At 39.1% G+C, this 18,718-nt stretch overlaps 1 protein-coding gene across 1 annotated transcript in view; it reads right to left on the bottom strand.

The window, feature by feature from the left end:
• The window catches only part of LOC126471301 (uncharacterized), a 196,945-nt gene that overhangs the window by 156,179 nt on the left and 22,048 nt on the right, over window positions 1–18,718 (bottom strand). Inside the window, exon 4 of the mRNA XM_050099421.1 lies at window positions 16,342–16,416. Coding sequence (XP_049955378.1) covers window positions 16,342–16,416 — 75 coding nt within the window. The remainder of the gene's footprint in view (window positions 1–16,341; window positions 16,417–18,718) is intronic.

Raw genomic sequence — 18,718 nt, 5'->3', positions numbered from 1 at the left:
GTCATAACCTGCCTTTTGGCAAGCATATTACAACATAGGCTTTTACTTCGGTTCAGAAAGCTTGTTTTAAAGCACAGAGTGTAGTCTGATGATAACATGACAATTGTGCAACTTCACTTGCAGTTTTTCACACTGTAGTCTTACAAGAATCAACAATCCTCCTCATGTATAGCCTATACTGCCTAACGAAGTACACGTCAAGAGGATGGTAATATTTTGTCGTCTTGGGTTTAAATTCACTGTTCAGAAAACTTTCATCCAACAGAGTACAATTTTTTATGATCCGACCAACAAACACACAGCATCAGGCTCTTCACATAATCATGTACATCTGCACCAAGGCTATAATTAGAATAATTAGATATCTTTTCATATGCTCTTTCATCTTTTTCCCACTTTTGCTTGCCTCCACATGAATGTTTCATAGGCATGTTGCTTCAAATTTGTTTGAAACATCTGGGCCAAAACTGCCTTGCAGCTCTTGAAATCAGATAATAGGACTTGTTAGCTAACTACCTCTCACTGATATGGCCACATTAATTGTATGGTTGGATGTAGAGCTATGTATAAATTGTAATACAATATCTGTATTTTTCTCTCCTCTGGGAGACAGTGTGGACAATGAAGAATTTCATAATTACATTGATTTTTATCACTGTTCCAAACATTTTATTTATCCACACTCAAGTCTGTTACCTATTTGTTCACTTCTTCCACAGATTTTTGTTCCTTCTGGACAACACTATGATGATCTTCTATGTTCTTACAAGTGATGAACACAATAATATATCTGGTAGGAATGTTATATTCAGTGTAAGGTTTGTTAATAACAGTAACTGAACCTGTGAAATTGTCCAGGCCAACCACTTTATATGCTTCTAGTGTCCACATTTGCAGATGCCCATAATGAACAGCAGTACCATATGGTCTTGTCCTTATCAAACTGTTAAGAGTACATACTCTTCTAAAGTTTTTAATTGTGACAGCCTGTTTCCCTCGAAGTGACCCTGATGTCATCTTCTGCTAGGCATAATCTAATATTACCTTGCAATCTGCCGGTGCCTCATAAGATTACTATAGGAGTTCAAGCCGATTGTAACTGTCTCCATATACATTTTCCAGTATGTTGTCATCAGTATACTGGCACTAGACTTTTAGGTGGTGATGGTTCATACTCACTTCTAGTTGAAGGGGCCTATTGCTCTGGAGATAAAAGTCTTGTACTACTGGACAAGCAAACTTTGGGTACAGGCTCTTCCTGTCTTCCTACACCTGTCCAGTATATCTTCTTGCATTTCCACATCATCCCAATTTTATCTGTGAATTATTATGCTATATAAAATATTAGTGAACGCCACATCCCCAACTCCAATCACATTTACATATACAACACATTACAACTTTGTCTCAAACATTTTGACACCATTTATGGGATTAACTCACCTAATGATACCAATATATGCTCTTCAGTCTCTACCCCACAACCTAACACACTAAAAGACAGCCCCCTATTGCAGCTATACTATTCACACAACCAATACAGATGGTATTTCATGAAAGACGCCCAGGAGGGGGTCCGCAGTTTGTGTGGTGCGTTTGCCGTCTGTTGCCGCCGTGTCTGCCGGCTGTCGATATGCGTAGTTCTCGAACACCAATACTTAGCGTGTGCCTCCTACATTGTGCGTCTCAGTGTACTGGTGTTTTCTTTCGAGGTTTTTTTTTTTTAAGGTTAATTGCTTTAAATATTGTTGTTAGATGTCATTATTGCCACTGCACCGAATCTGGGGCTTTCCTTGTCTGTGTGTAGCTGGGCCTCATCCTCAGAACACCATGTGTGTGTCTTCTATGCTGTGTGACTGAGTGTTCAGGTGTTTTCTGTCGTCTTTCCATTCGGTATGGTGTACATGAAGGATCAATGAGTGTTTCTTTTGTTGAACTACACAGAAATAGAATTGTATGTGGAATGTTGGCTTGAATTCATACAAAAATTTCCCAGTATGCATGTTCCCAATGATTCGACAATACACAGACTAGTGAAAAAATTTCAAGATACTGGATCTGGTTATGCAAATGAATGTCTAGAGAACCTAGTGTTTTACCCGAAAATAAATTAGACAAAACAGGAGAGGCCTTGGAAAGAAGCTCTAGAAAGTCTCTGTGCCGTTTGGCACTTAAGACTGGTGTGTCAAGAGCATCTCTTCACAGTGCTGTGCACAAAGTGAAATTGAAACCATACAAAATCACAGTAGTGCATCAACTGAGGAACTCAGATACAGTTGCTCGATCTCGTTATTGCAACTGGCTGTTACAGTCTGTGCACGATGGGGAAGTTGATCCTTAAATGCTTTATTTTCTGATGAAGCATGGCTGCATTTGTCAGAGTATGTTAATTCTCATAACAATCGACGTTGGAGCTCTGAAAATCATCATGACTTACATCAACAACCTCTGCATGAGCTGAAAACAGGAGTTTGGTATGCAATTACTGCAAGATGAATTACTGGACCAATCTTTTTCCATAAAACAATAAGTTTGGACAGGTACTCAAATAATAATTTTTCCCGTGCTCCAAATGTGAATTCAACAGGAAGAAACCCTAATAACCATTACAGTGGAATGTACCCTCTGCCATGCACCTTGCGATGGTTTGCAGAGTGTAAATGTAAACGTATGTGAACAATATAATGTATCCTTTTTTTTTTTTCAAGAACCAACACCTAACGAAAAGATGTACCGATATTTCATGAAGGTCAATGCATCAAATCAGAGGTTTTTTTTACGACAGGATAGTTGTCCACCCTCCTCGTTCTCCAGATCTAAATTCGTGTGATTTTTATCTTTGGGGAATGTTAAAAGACAAGGTGTATGCAACCAATCTCCCCACACTCGAAGAGTTGGAAGACAGGGTTTCGGGTAGTCATTTCCCAGATTCTGGCAGCAGAAATTTGTCGAGTGTTTGCTAATGTGTTCAGGAAATGTCAGGCTGCTCTTACCAGAAAGTGACATCATTTTGAGCACCTACTGTAAATAAAGGCAAGCTTCAGTTAATAATATGGCAACACTCTTTATGCGTAACTCAGGGGGAGTGCGCCTGCAGCCGACTACCAGCAAATTAGTGTCCGAGACGCAGATGCAGTGGCAGCAGCCAGTGAGTGTGCCGTGCTACCTGCAGACTCCTCCCAGGAATCTTACATGAAACATCCTGTACTTTTTAGTGCAGGTATCACGTGCCACCATTGGATGGTGTTAGCAGACAACACCTGGATTTTGTATGTGAATGGCCAATAACACAGTTTTTTGGGTGAGAAATTTATATTCTACGCACATTTTGGTGTGGTTCTTAGCGTTCGTGGTCACACACTTCCTTTGATAGTAAGCGTCCTCAGCTGACAACTACTTAGCTATATCAGGGGATGTATGTATCTTACAGAATGTTTTTGAAATGATGAGCTTTCTACCCCCCCTCCCCCACTTCAATATTGTTTCATTTTTGCTCCATGGTGCAGCTGTGAATAGCCGTACAGTATGAACAACAGTTTTCATGAGAGTGTACATAACCTGTGGTATCAGGTATATGAAGTACCTCAGACACCAGGTGCTCAAATTTTCCATTAGAAATATCCCTTATGCTTGATATACACTGTTTGACAAAGAAATTGAAATACCCAGAAGATATTTATTTATTTACATTTTCTTTGCGTAGAGCCATCGTAATGATGGCTTTTGCAAACGTCAGACTTAATACTATGGTTACATTTACAAACACTATATTCCGTAGCTGTTGCTTCTTATGTGTATTTTTTTCATTTATCACATTACAACTGATATACTAATGCCTCATGTTACAATCACTATCTTAAAATTCGTTGAAAGAATACAAACATTTTTCTATTAGAAAAGATTTTAATTTTGTTTTAAAAACATTTCCCCTGTACATTCTTAGAGAGTTTGGTAACTTATTATACCAAATTAAACCACTGATAATATGGACTTCCATCAGTCATTTTTAACATTGTTCTGTTACGGAAATAGTTACACTTTGTTCTAGTGTTGTGATCATGTACATCACTGCCCTTGATAGCTTCTGTTGGTTGAATTATAAAAATATACATCTATATTGAAGATGTACAGAGAATATATTGTCAGATATTTCTGCTGCACAATCACTTCACAACATGAATCTCTATGTCCCATCCCATGTATATGTTTCATTGCTCTTTTCTGTAGTAGTAGTATTCTTTTTAAATGTACATCAGCTGCACAGCCCCATAGTTCAATTCCTTAATTAAGAAAGGGGTGAAAGTGTTCCATAATATACTAATTTCAGTGCTTGGCTAGGAACTATCTTTGCGAGCTGGCTGAGGAGATATATGGCACTACTGACTTTTCCGCATACGAAATTAATGTGGTATGTCCACCGCAAATTTTCATCAACATACACACCCAGGAATTTACAGTTACCATTTTCTGTTGCAGAGATATTACACACACTATTCATATTGTTGTGGTGAGAACAGCCTGTTTTAAATGTCAGTAGTTGAGATTTGGTGACATTCACCTTGAGTCCCTGATCACTGAAGTATTTTGTTACTTCTGTGACACCACTAGTAGCAAGAGATTCTAGCTCATTACATTCACTCGCGTAGAATAAGATTCACATGTCATCTGCATAGCTTACAATATGGGAGTTAATGGGTTGTGCAGAGGGTCCAAGGATTGAGCCCTGTGGTACACCTTGTAATACAGGTTCACTGGTGGACTGGGAGTTCATGATTTTATTATCTAGTTTGTATGACAATTTAGTGTTTTGCTTACAATTCAGCAGGTATGTGGTTAGAAGATTCATGGCTTTATCCCCAATACTATAAGATTTTAGCTTTTTAAGAAGTACCCTATGGTTTACCGTATCAAATGCTCATCAGATCCAAAAATATACCTGCAGTCTGCATCTTCTGGTCCAACAGACAGTAAACTTCATGAATGAACTGTGTAACTGCTGTGGTTGTACTTAGCTCTTTTCTGAAGCCATGCTGAGAATCTACAAGGTTTTGTGAAAAAGGCACTTAGCTGAGAAAGGATAATGCTTTCGAATATCTTACTAAAAGTGGGAATTAATGATATTGGTCTATAGTTGGAGACATCTTCCTTACTTCGCTTTTTATACACTGGTTTCACTACACTCATTTTTAGAACTGTTGGATACATGTTCTCTCTAATGTTGCAATTAATCAGGTAAGAGGTTTAGAGATTTCTTTTAAGCACACTTTAGTAATAGCACTGGATACGCCATCCCATCCAGATGAACATTATTTCTTTAGCATGTATACTGCCCTGCAAACCTCCTGCTCATTCCCTTCCACAAATTCAAATTCGGTACACTGCGTGAGATGGCATTGGGTCTCTAACTGTGAATCTATAATACGAGTTGATTGTTCACCAGAAATGTAGTTGTTATTAAAAATATTAATATAGTATCTGGGTTTTTTATAATGTTACCATCTGTCTTATGCTGAGTGGGTCCATGTTCATCTTGTTGGGACCTTTTCACTATTTGTCAAACAGCTTCAAGATGCTTTGCTTATGTTGTCAGACTGTTCTATTGTTTTGTTGTTAATCTGCTTCCTTAGGTTAACAATTTCAGTTTTAAAAGTTTGCTTGGTCCTATTGTATTTTTCCTTGAAAACCGGCATAGTAATGGCTTTATAAAGCTGGTTTAGATCATGTACTTGCTGCCTGAGCCTAATCAGATTTGTTGGGAGTTTTAGTCTAGGATTACTTCCATTTTGACAGTGTTTAACTACCTTCTGGATTTCTCTGACTGGACAACTATATTCATAATGATGCAGTAGGGTTGAGTAGAATTCATTCCATTTCTCATCCGACCGTTTTACCAGGTACACAGAATCCCATCTCTCATTCGCTAGTTTGTGTTTAAGAGCATTAATATTTGAGGTATTCAACATTTGTTTCTGTAGCACAATTTTTGTTATTTTAGGCACAACTGAATTTTTGTATTCTACCGCCTGACAGAAGTGGTCAGAATAAAGAAAATCTAAGTTACTGTAATTTACCTTATCTATAACATCTTTGTTGATTATAGCATAATCTATTCTAGTGGAACATGTGTCCGTCACTCTGGCGTCTGAGTTCACTATATTTACAAGACTGTATGAGGTCAGTACATCACTGAGTTTCAAGTTTACTATACTATTTGAGTTTGCATCTATATTAAAGTCACCTAATATAATAAGGTCATTAGAACTGGACTGACCAACAACACTACTAAGTTTATCCATAAACAGCATTACAATAGCATTTGGTGGCCTATCTACTCCAATCACTTTATGCTTTGGTAACTTAAGATCATTACTGTGGGAGTACAATACCTGTCATTTCACTTGATCCTTCTTTGGTGTGGTGTTCAAGAAAGGAAATTTTTTAAGCTTTTATGTCCTTATTTAGATAAAATGCCACGCCACTACCTTTATGGCTTTGCTACAATAACTAATGGTCATATGTCAATGTAACTTCGTAGAGCTAAACACCACTCGTCGGTATGGAAATGAATAAGAGTTGCAATTCTCTATGACAAGTAGAAAGGCCAGACCTGACAGATTTTGAAAGGGACCTGGTATATACATTTGGCCAGCTGGCTGAATCATTCAATAATCTGATTTGTGTGGCATTTGGGTGTGGCTTGGTTCCAAACGTTGGACTGCTTTGGAACACGAACCAGGGATACTCAATGTCAAGGTTCCAGTCAACCACATCTGACCATCAAAAGGGAGGATCACTGTATTGAGCACTAAGCACACTGTAACTCCTTTGCCTCTTCACCTGCCATTTGAAAACATGTAATGTACCTGCACCATGACCTGGGGAGAAAGCTCCAATTCTTCCAATGTTTTGAAGAGGCACAGCAGTGTTACTCCTGGATTCATGGTATGAGGAGCCATCATGTACAACTTCAAGTAGCAGCTGGTAGTGACTGAGAGACCTTTAACAACACAATGTTATGTCACGAACATCCTGTGTACTTACATGTTACCTCTTGTGCAACAGCATCGTGGTTCCATTTTCAACAGAACAATGCTAATCCAGACATGCAACATGTCTCTACGAACTGTGCAAACGTGGTGTTGAATTACTCTCATGGTCAGCAATATCCCCACATCTGTTCCAATAAAACACTTATGGGAAAGGACTAGTTACAACAGTTGTGTGCCAGCTTACCTCAGGAGAGAATAATATGGCTTTAAGAAACCCTTCTCGTCCAAATCAAAGCATTCATCAGGGCCAGAGTGGATACGATGTCATACTGATAAATGGACTCAGGCATCCAAGTTCTTTGTAAATTTGACTTAATACTGTAACCACTGGAATAACATCACATAAACTCTCAAACCTAGGAGTTTCGTTTTGTTCCTTCCTTCCCTTCTAGGTGCTTCAACTTTTTGGTCAGGCAGTGTAAGTTGTCTGAGGATAATAAAACTGTAGCAGAGTGCAAATTGAAGTATGTAATGTAAAACATGGAAGATCATCAAAACTGTGGAATAAACTAATTTTCCTAGTATTAAAAGCAAAAACATTTATTTCACAGTTACATGCTTTCCATGCAAATTTTTCATTTATTCTCAGTAATTAGCATTTTAATTCATACCTAAAACACCAATAGCAACTGTGGGTAGTCTTAAATATGAATAAACTGCATGTAATGTTTTAAATTGAGAGTGATTCATGATCACAGTATGATGATAACACATTCTGTGTCAAGTGTGTTTGTCTAATTATTTTGTGGCAAGCAGATGGGATGTAGGAGTTTGGAATTCCAGAGAAGGAATATTTAACAAGGGGAGCACAAGTAGTTTAAAGATGGTTCTGGTTGGCTGACGTGGTTTTAGAAGACTAGACTTATGAGAATTATTGTCTGTTGGAACCTGATTGGTTGGAAATGTTTGTGAAAAGAAATTATGTAAGTGCAAAAATGGTGACTTAAGTAGTCAGAACACAAGTGTGATAAGTGCGCAAAGGTTTGAACCCATGGGACAAGCAGTTCACTTCCCCCAAAATCTGACTAGTTTTCACATAATGAATTCACACTTTCCATTTACTATGGGAATGGATCTCCCATGTTGATTCCCATGTAAAACTAATATGCCACCCACATTGCTAACCAGACACGTAAGAGCATTTCCTTTGTCACACAGTATCAATCAGTGCAGGACGAACCAAACAAAATACTCCAAAAGGGTTTCAGACATCTCTTGCCATCCCTGAAATGATAATATCCTCCAAAATCATCCTCCTCACTCTTACCACATCAGCACTCCATTATCCACATTATCTAACTAGTCTCCCTGCATGTTCCTGTGCAACATGTGCTCTCAATCCACAGGTGTAACTCTGTGAAAGATGTAGATGCAGTCCAATCTCTGTATTCAGCCACCATTTTCAACTGCAATCCTGTCAGTGCCATTTCTTACATAACATTAGAGAAAGGGCTAGCTATTAGCACTATCTCACATCAACCTAGATAAGTCTACAGGGTCCAAAAGTGTATATGGTCAAGAACAAACCACCTTTGCATCCCAACACTTACACTTCACAAGTAAAGATTCTGTCCTGCAGAAACTGCTCTGATAGCACAAGGTGTGTGTGAAATGCAGATGATAACTTAATTCTCTATTATAAAGATACAACAAGGAAAGAAGTTTTTCTTCTCCACTTAAGTGATTTGTGCATTGCAATTGTTATAGATGAGAGGTGTCACAAATGCACTTTGGATTGAAAATCACAATTTACATAATATTCAATAAATAAACAAAAAAGTAATTAAACCCTTCATTATTGATGGTGAAGCTGCTCTGAAGATAATACTAAAATGGTCCGATATTACTGGTACATTTCTCATGACGGCCTTATTTTAACATTAACTACCACCACCACCACCACCACCACCACCACCACTCGGTGCTCGATGGCTTGGTTATCAGCACCCTTGCTGAGTATGAATGGGTGTATTTTATGTAGCGAAAAAATTCATTATGTAGTCACAAAATTTAAAACAAGTGCCATAGTCATTCAACCACTGCTTAAAGTAAAAAGCAAATCTCTAGCCAAGCCATTTAATGCTCTCATATCAGCATACAAACAACATATACATAAAATATGGCACATTGTTACAGTAACGCCACACGTTTCACTTTTGACGCAGGAGGAAATTGTGGTCAAAGTGCCAGGCTCTTTATAGATCCAGTAAAAATGGTCTCATTTTGTTGAGTGAGTAGTACGTCACAGTCAGTAAGTTGTTTTAAGTGTCTGAATTTTATTTCCACTCATTTCAAGTCACACTCTTCCCCACGTACCCATGATTGTCCTTCTCACTAGTGACTTAACTGATGTCACTGAATTCTTATCACAAACTTGTTTGACTGTATCCGTCATCTCGTTACCCCAAAATCTGACCTGTCCTGTTCGGTACAGAAAACAGGGTAGCCAAAATTTTCTGTAGAAAATTTTCTGCTAGATATATTCTCTCGATGCCTTGCATAGCACTTTGTGAGTTGGAACAGTTAAGGAAAATCTTCATATGCATACATCTCATTTGCATAAGAGCCATCCAGATTGCATACAACCATGCATCCTAGACACTGAAGTCTGTTGGCAAGTGAATGCTTGGGATGCTGCCTGGAAAAACTAATGAAAAGTCACCTAAGTACCTTGCTTGGGACCATCTGCATAAACCACTGAATCATTACAGTGATTGTTTAAAATACAAAAGAATGTTTGCTGACAAAATATGCCATACCAATATCCCCCCCCCCCCCCTGAAAGTAATTTAAAGTTCTTCCTGGGTATGTCTATCATCCAAGAGCTGAATGCTCCACTGCTCTAGGAGAACCTTGATGTCCTATACTGTTGTCTACTAAAAGCTGTTTTGCCTGGACTCATAATGGCTTTGTGGCTCACATATGGTCAGCAACAGTCATTCTGTTGGAATGTTTGTATGTTGGAGATTTTTGGCTGACTTAGCTTTGAAGGCATGTTGCACAGTCAGGACCCCTGTCAGATAGAAATGGTGGCTCACTAACTTTGACGCAGAGGCGAGGGATAGGCATTGTTCTTTTAGCTCCTTTTGTCGGTCTGATACCTGCAGAACACATAGTTGTTTACACAGCTGTCCCAACATGCTATACAAAACAGTCCATGGTCCTGAGGCAGGGATGAGAGTAGCACAACCTTTATCAGTGACCCATCTGATTGACTCGCATATTATAGGAGCTGGTGTGGAATGATTAATGGTTTTACAAAACTCTTGCCTTGACACTTTTCTGCTTGCTTTAATTATTCACCATACTTGTGCTTTCATAACTTTGAAGACTAAATGGTTCTCTCCTGTTATTCTCACTCTGAACATTCACTGTGCCACCCATTTGTCCCTAACTGCACTACGGCATTTTCCATTCCACCATTGCCTCTTAAGCAATCCTCACAAGGGACATGTTTCTCATCATGAAGCATGCCAGATGTCGTGTCTGTCATGGTTGCTGCATGCTCTGAAGCAACATGCAACATCTCACAAAATATGTTCCGCATCATGATTTGTCTCATCATTTGGGAAGTGTCAAGACTGGAAATGGAAAGATTTGGAACTTGCATGGGTGCTGACGACCACAATGTTCAGTGCCCCACAAACCAACATTGTCATCATCATGATTTGTGACTACAGCACTCTCCAGTAGCTATTCCCAGCTGCATCTGGCACGTAAATCTAACAGATTCTCTACAAAAATATATGCGCTTAAAATAGCTGCATTAACTCTGTTAGCAACTGTGAAAGAATAGTGAAGAAAATTGCAAAGAAGATTCTGGACTCATTGATAGCTTGAACAATGAACAGTTGATAGAGGAACACTATATAATGCTGTACAACGATCTGAGATACATACTAGCAGAAGTAATTGTCAACTCAATTAAATCTCCATCCTATTTTCAGTTTTAAACCGAATATAGTTAGTCTCATTTCTATTGTCAGATTGCACATATATAATATCCATATTCTCGATGTTATATTGACTATCATGACATTGAAGTAACATACTTCATCGCACAGATTTCAAGATTGGGATTAGTTTTGTTGTGTCTAGACAAGACAGCCTAGTCACAATGAAAGGAATCCGAAAGGCACGCGCTAAGTTACAGCAGGATGGCGTGAGGTCTGCAACAGGATACGTAATGAATGCTATAAAGAAAAGTACGTAGCTTCTGGAATACTTAACTTTAATCCATCCTTTTGGTACATCCGGAGATTGTGGCGATACAAGTGAGACTCTTTAGATACATGCAATGTTACTAATGGCGCCTTGCTAGGTCGTAGCCATTGACTTAGCTGAAGGCTATTCTAACTATCTGCTCAGCAAAGGAGCGAGGCTTCGTCAGTGTAGTCGCTAGCTACGTCGTCCATACAACTGGGGCGAGTGCTAGTCCGTATCTCAAGACCTGCTTTGTGGTGGCGCTCGGTCTGCGATCACACAGTGGCGACACGCGGGTCCGACATGTACTAATGGACCGCGGCCGATTTAAAACTACCACCTAGCAAGTGTGGTGTCTGGCGGTGACATCACAAGTTTCATAATTTCATTCGAAAGGAAGAGGAGAAATTTTCGATTTGCTCACCATCAATGGCAAAGATATCTACTGGCAAAACACTAACACGAGACAGTTCATAAAACCAAGAGATAGGTATATACACTGATCAGTGACAAAATTATGACCACCGACCTACTATCGATTTAAACCCATCCAGGCGATAGCAGCACCAACTGGCAAGGTATGACTGCTAGTCAGACACATGCACAGTGCATGTAGTATCAGTGAGTGGGCTGTCCATGTGTAGAATGGAGAAGGCGGGTGATTCATCTGAGCTTGACCAAGGGCAGGTTATGATGATGCAGAGGCTTGACACGAGCATTTCGAAGAATCCGTGACTCCTCAGGTGTTCAAGGAGTACTGTGGAGAAACAAAGCTGAAACCACGTCCAGACATCATGCGGTTGGAGGCCACGCCTTTTTATAAATGTCGCCTGTCATAGGCTGGGCAGATTGATAAAACAGGACAGGCGCTGAACTACGCCAGAACTAACATCAGACTTTCATGCTCGGCAAATTACAAGTTTGTTTGTACACACAGTGCACAAAACACTCATAATAACAGGCTTTGCAACCGATGACCTGTGCATGTGCCAATGTTAATATCATGACACTGGCAACTATGACTGAAATGGGCACATGACCACCCCCACCCAAACCCCCACCCCCACCCCCTTTGCCCAGCACTGGATGTTGGCACAGTGACAGAGCACTGCATTATCTGATGAATCCCGATACCTTCTTCATCATGCCGATGGGAGGACACAAATCCATCACTTTCAAGAGAACAGCTCCTTGACACCTGTACTGTGGCACAGAGACAAGCTGGTGGCGGCACCGTTATGCTCTGGGGTACATTCAAGTGGGCATCAGTGGGTCCAGTGGAGCTTGTGCAAGGCACCATGATGGACAAAGAATATCATACATTGGTTTCAGACCACATACACCCCTTCATGACAATCATGGTTCCTGACAGCAGTGGCATTTTTCAAGAAGATAATGCGCCATTTCACAAGGCCAGGAGTGTGATGGAGTGGCTTGGGGAACACAGTGGTGAGTTCAAATTGATGTGCTAGCCACCAATTCATCAGACCTGAACCCTATTGAATACATCGGGGATGTGATTGACATGGCGTCCTTGGAATTTACAGAAATGAGGTGACCTGTGTGTGCAGATGTAGTCGAACTTACCGGCTATTAGGTACGTGGTCATAATGTTCTGGCTGATCAGTGTGTATTTCAAACAGTTTCATAACAGCTAAAACTTTCAGTGTGTAACTTGTGTTAAGTTTCTGACACAGACTGTCAGTCATGTTAAGATTACTATGCACTGGGGAAACATTCTAGTCGATGGCCTATGAAGCAAGAATTGCAGCTAATACATTGATTCTAATAAATAACTTTTCTGTTGCCAATAACCTTTCTATTACATTTATAAGAAAGCCCCTCAACCTTTTAGGGGAGGGGGATTTGGAAGGAGCTGGACACAAACGTGCTACCTTTCACACTCATGGTACTGTAACCTTCGCTACAGCTTCGATATGGCCACCGCTCCTCAATGTGGTATATACTGTGTAAAGGCTGTGTCTAAAAATTCCATTATGTTTTACTAAACTATGATAATTGTAGCAAAACCATGCACTTTTGATAGATCATCATTGTGCTGTAGCAATGAAACAGTACACTTTCATTGCACACAAATTATAACATTAAATGCATCAAATACAGGAAGCCTTTAACTACTGATATGAAGTATCCTGTCTTTCATTGTAACAAATCGTACCTAAAATGACACGTTTTTGAGAGTTCACAATTTGCTGATGCTTTGAAGCAGCTTATATTCAACCACATACTCAATACTAAAAAAACATAAAATACGGAGTTTAAATTCAGAAAATTCAGTGACTCCTACATTCTGCTTGTGATGCGAAAATGATGATGCCTCTCATTGGCTGTGTTTCTCTTCATGGGACAAAATTGTGAAATGCCAGATTCTTCATTTCACACTTCGCAGTGTTGTGGAACATGGAATACCACACTGTGACATCACCATCTCCTCATCCACATACATTTTCACATACCGTGAGAGGACGGCTTTAGGGTGTTCTGAGGTATTTCATGTGGATGTCTCAGCAATATGGTGAATCATGCATTCAATATAATCCCACAATTTCCAGATGCTAATGATCTTTATCAATGTGTTCCATTCTTACTAATTAATTATACAGAATCCAGTCTGCCTTGCTGAGCATCAATTTTGGTGGCTTCTTTTGTGTTCTCTTCTATTCAGAATGTGTGTCCAGGTAGGGAAGTGGTAGCTTGAGTGTGTATTGATATCCACTTGCCACACTACAATATCTGTAATGCAGGGAACAGAAGAAAAATTCAATTACAAAGAACAAATCTACGGCAGAGCTAAATTGTGTCGCTCTCTTCAGAAGACAGATATCTTCTGACACAATCGGGCTCTCAGTAATTCTATCCCGGGGCAGGTGTTGTTGGAACCCCAAAACACATTACGTGCATTAAAATGACACACAAGTAGGAATGATTTACGGAGTTGCCCAATGAGATCTACGATAGAATCTTTATCAAGTGAGTCTTATGGTGGCAAGTACTCTGGGCAGACATTAATTTTCAGTGACAGATGGATGACAACAGCTACTTAAAGCAAGCTGGTTGAGAGTGGAACAGGTGAACTGTGCATGTATCAATAATAAATAATGCTACCCTAATCTTAGCTCTGTTGCCACTGATGTCATCTTCCCTTTGAAGAGAGAAGTTTTTAACACAAGGACATCAATCATTTTCAGTTGTCTTTCCTGCAGAGTGGCTTTTTCTGTGCTAGGAATTTGAGCCCCTCCATATGTTTTTTGAACCCATTCACATTTCACTGTATTACAAGAACCATCTTTCAGTAAGAGTTTTCTTTTCCCCTTTCCCTCTGCCGTGATGATGAACAGGAAGTGTTAGAAGAAAGGGTAGTAGTGTGTTTTAGTTCATCCACGGTAACATCATGTCCACAACATTGACTTCAGCAATTGAAAGTAGCACTGCTCAGTTATCCGATGGTACTGATTTCTGCAGCTGATATAATAAAAGGTTTGGTGAATGCTGGACGTTATATAACTTTAAAGACTTTCTCGGCTCACCATTTGGAATTCTGATGATCTTCAGTTTCTGCTTTTTGCTTTTCTCAGCATTAATGCACATCAGTCCTTGTTTCATATGGGATGATCACCTCAAGAGCTGACACACATTATAGATGTACAGGGTTAATTTGCCTTAAGTGCCTTTGGAACCATCTATGGCATATGAGCCCACTGTTACAACCAAGAGTTGTATATCCAAACTTTTGGTGTTTAAAGGATCTCACAGGGTTTGGCATACATGTTCTAACTTCGGGGCAGATAAACCAAGCTTTGATATCCTCTGGTAATACAGGGGAGTTAAATGTCAAAACATATGCTTTATTTTTTTCTAATAACCCAATAATCTCTCTTAACAATTTTCTTCGTGGCTTAGAAGCCAACGTTTCACCACTCTTCCTTTCATTCAATAGCCATTATACCTAGACAGATGACTACCCGCATGCTGAAATTAAGGATACTATGCGTTTCTGTTACAATAGGGTATTCACCAATTTTTTTTTCAAACTTAAAAGCTTTGAAATTTGCAGTGTAGCTGTTTCGAAGTTGTCTGACTCCTTTCAAAGATGGGCTATTGCTTCTAAAGTTTTACATGTGTAGAAACGGTGAATGTTTTTGAAATATCTCTCCCCTCTCTTTACTACTATAAATGAATTTTGGCAATTTTATGCCCTGTTACTTTCTTTACCATCATTCTTATGGTGTTTTCCTCAAGAGATCTGTCCATTTGAGCTGTTTTTTATTAGTTGAGTGTTAGCACTCCTTTCTACCAGAAGGCCAAAGTTGAGCTGTAAAAATTGTTCCTACCCCACAGTTTGCTATGAACATAAAAAATCCACCCAGGCAGAGAACTGCTGGCCTGAATAAGCCTCACACAATAACAGTGCTTGCAATTGATCCAGAGGCTGCCAGTCAAGGTTCTTAGCATTCTCGTGACTCTCATATTTTCCATATGAATACTCATACAAATGAAAGCACAGGTATGAAGTTAATCGAATGCTCCAATCTTATGGAAATTACTCTCCTGGTAGTATTGTATAAAGTTATTTATTACATAATTCTTCCGGTTTTCCCAGCAATACTCTGAATAATTGGGTCTTCTGCCTGTTATTCGCATCATTCTCACGATATTTTGACGGTCAACTCAATGTCTTCTTCAGGCACTCCCTGAGATCGGTGCTCAGGTGGATCAGGTCCAGTATTTAGGCCGGGATGGTGCTTTGCACTCCATTTTTAATCAACGCCTCATCGAGCACTCTGTCTGCAGTCCACGCCGCCTCCAGCGCTCCATCTACGGGCCATGCACACCTGCAGTGGCTCTCATTCCTCTCTCATGCCACAGATGCTTCGACCGCTGTACGCATCCAGCTTGGCCATCCTCTGGTGTGGTGCCCATCGTCTCATACTCTGTTTCACACCCGCACAGTAGCGAAAATTTAGAAAGCTTGACTGTTTTACAAGAACTAGATGCAGTGAATTAGCAGCTTGGGTTTTCGTATAGTGATAATAATAAATAATCGACTAATTTCAGGAACACAACTTACTACGTGTGAAACTTTCCTTCTGTATTTCCACACTAGCTGATCTTCGGGATGGCGAAGGACGCACATCTTCAGCACCTGTGGATTTGTAACAAAATTTTAAAAGGCAAAACTGTTCAATTTAGTTTATATAAATTAAAAAAAAACACACAAATATATTTAAGCAGTAAATACAAAATACTACAACAAACAGGGCAGATAAAGAATAAATACTGAAGAAGAAACCAACAATAAAGAGAATATAGGACAAGTAGGTTAGACATTGGCAAGAGCAGTGAGGGAGAGGGGTGGACAACCAACAAAGTTTGAGGGAGGGCATGTGTGGAGGTGGCCAGAGGTGTGGGAGAGGAGGCGGAGGACTAGTGATGGGAACAAACAATTAAAAACAATTGACTCAGATGGTCATAGCTTTACATATCTGTAGGATTATTATTCGTTCATTCTTTTGGAGTGAAACCAGACTGTAGAATCAATCTGACACATTCAGTACTAATCTGTAACATTCAATTGTTTTGACCCTGTTAAGTCATTATTGTTTACTGCATTCTGTTATCACCAGTTGTCACTCTTATTGCAATTCTGATACCTGCTTTCTATTGACTGCCAGTAAGTAGTTTTTAGTTTAGTTCTTCATCCATGTCTATGAATAGGTGCTTTCTTAATAGTGATCTTTATGTCGTGACCACAATGCCTAAATGCTCAGTGGTGTGGGAATGAAAGAAATCATATGACTAAATAAAAAGTGATCCTCAAGATAAATTCAATATCATATAAAATATTGAAAGGATGTTTCACACTATGAAACAACATTAATTAAATAAAGTTAAGAAAATTAATGAATGAAGACAAATATTTCTTGCCAAACAAAATACTTCTGAAAAGTGACAGTACCTACATAAAAAGCAAGTGATTAAGTCACCTAAAAATTAAAAATAATTTATCTTATATGCTTTCCGTTCACGTCACCTCAGCATTGAACAAAATCGAATTAATGGTCATTTGTGCACACCAGCGAAAAGAGGGAGACAGAGCTTCAATAAATTTAATTAAAAAAGTAACTGTTTATTCATAATGTAGCACCACTAACTCTTCATTTATAATTTAGCACCAGTTATTAAACTTTTGAAACAAACAAAAAATTCACATTTATGAGAAATTTGTATTTCAGTAAATAAATACGTACAATTTTGAAAATACTGCATTTTAGAAATATACTTTTTATTCACCTCTCCTTGAAATAAAATACATTTTTGCCTGAAAAAGTTGGCAACATATTTTTTTACTACAGATATGTAGATGATGTCATCATTTTAACCAAAGGCACAGAAAATGATATCAATGAGTTAACCAATTATTAAACAGCTTCCATGAAAATGTAAAGTTCATAGTTGAGCACCAAGTAGGTGACACCATAAACTTTCTAGATTTGACCATTAGAATAATGGATAATACAACAACTTGAAATTTATCAAAAACCTATCATGACACAGACTACCATTCATAAAACCTCTCTCGTCACCCCACAGCCCACAAAATAGTAGCATTCCACTACATGGTCAATGGAGCAGTCGAACTGCCACTCTCTGAAGTTAATTACAAACAAGAAATGGAAATAATACAACAAACAGCCACTGCAAATAGCTATAATAGTCCAACAATTAAAGCACAAAATGCAAACACAAAGAAAGATCTTCCATACAATCCCATTTCTGGGTAGTATTTCACATCAGATTTGTAATGTCTTCAAATCAAAAGTCCTAAATGTATCTTTCACTACTGACAGCAAGACTGGCCAGTGAGTAACCACAACAACAACACAAAGAAACCCACTACACAATACAAGTGTATACAAAATTGAATGTTTGGACTGCAACTGTTTCATTCATAAGCATTCAAACCTACAATTACCATAAATTGGTTATTTACATGTTTCTATGATATTTTCTAAATGAACAATGGAACAGCCTGACTTGCAAAATCTAACAGACCCATCATACCAACAGTTTGTATCACCTGTCAGTACACAGATATGTATATATTATTTTAAACCATAATCAATGTACTGGTTGGTAGAAACTTACTCGCAGATTAAAACTGTGTGCTGCACCGAAACTCGAACTCGGGACCTGTCCCTTTCGCAGGCAAGTGCTCTACCATCTGAGCTACCCAAGCACGACTCACAACCTGTCCTCACAGCTTCAATTCTGCCAGTACCTCATCTCCTACCTTCCAAACTTCACAGAAGCTCTTCTGTGAACCTTGCGGAACTAGCACTCATGGAAGAAAGGATACTCACATCAGCACACACTCCACTGCAGAGCGAAAATCTCATTCTGAAAACGTCCCCCAGGCTGTGGCTAAGCCATGTCTCTGCAATATC

This window comes from Schistocerca serialis, chromosome 3, assembly GCF_023864345.2.
Source record: "Schistocerca serialis cubense isolate TAMUIC-IGC-003099 chromosome 3, iqSchSeri2.2, whole genome shotgun sequence".
NCBI lineage: Eukaryota > Metazoa > Arthropoda > Insecta > Orthoptera > Acrididae > Schistocerca > Schistocerca serialis.
This window is presented reverse-complemented; position numbering and strand designations above follow the sequence as displayed.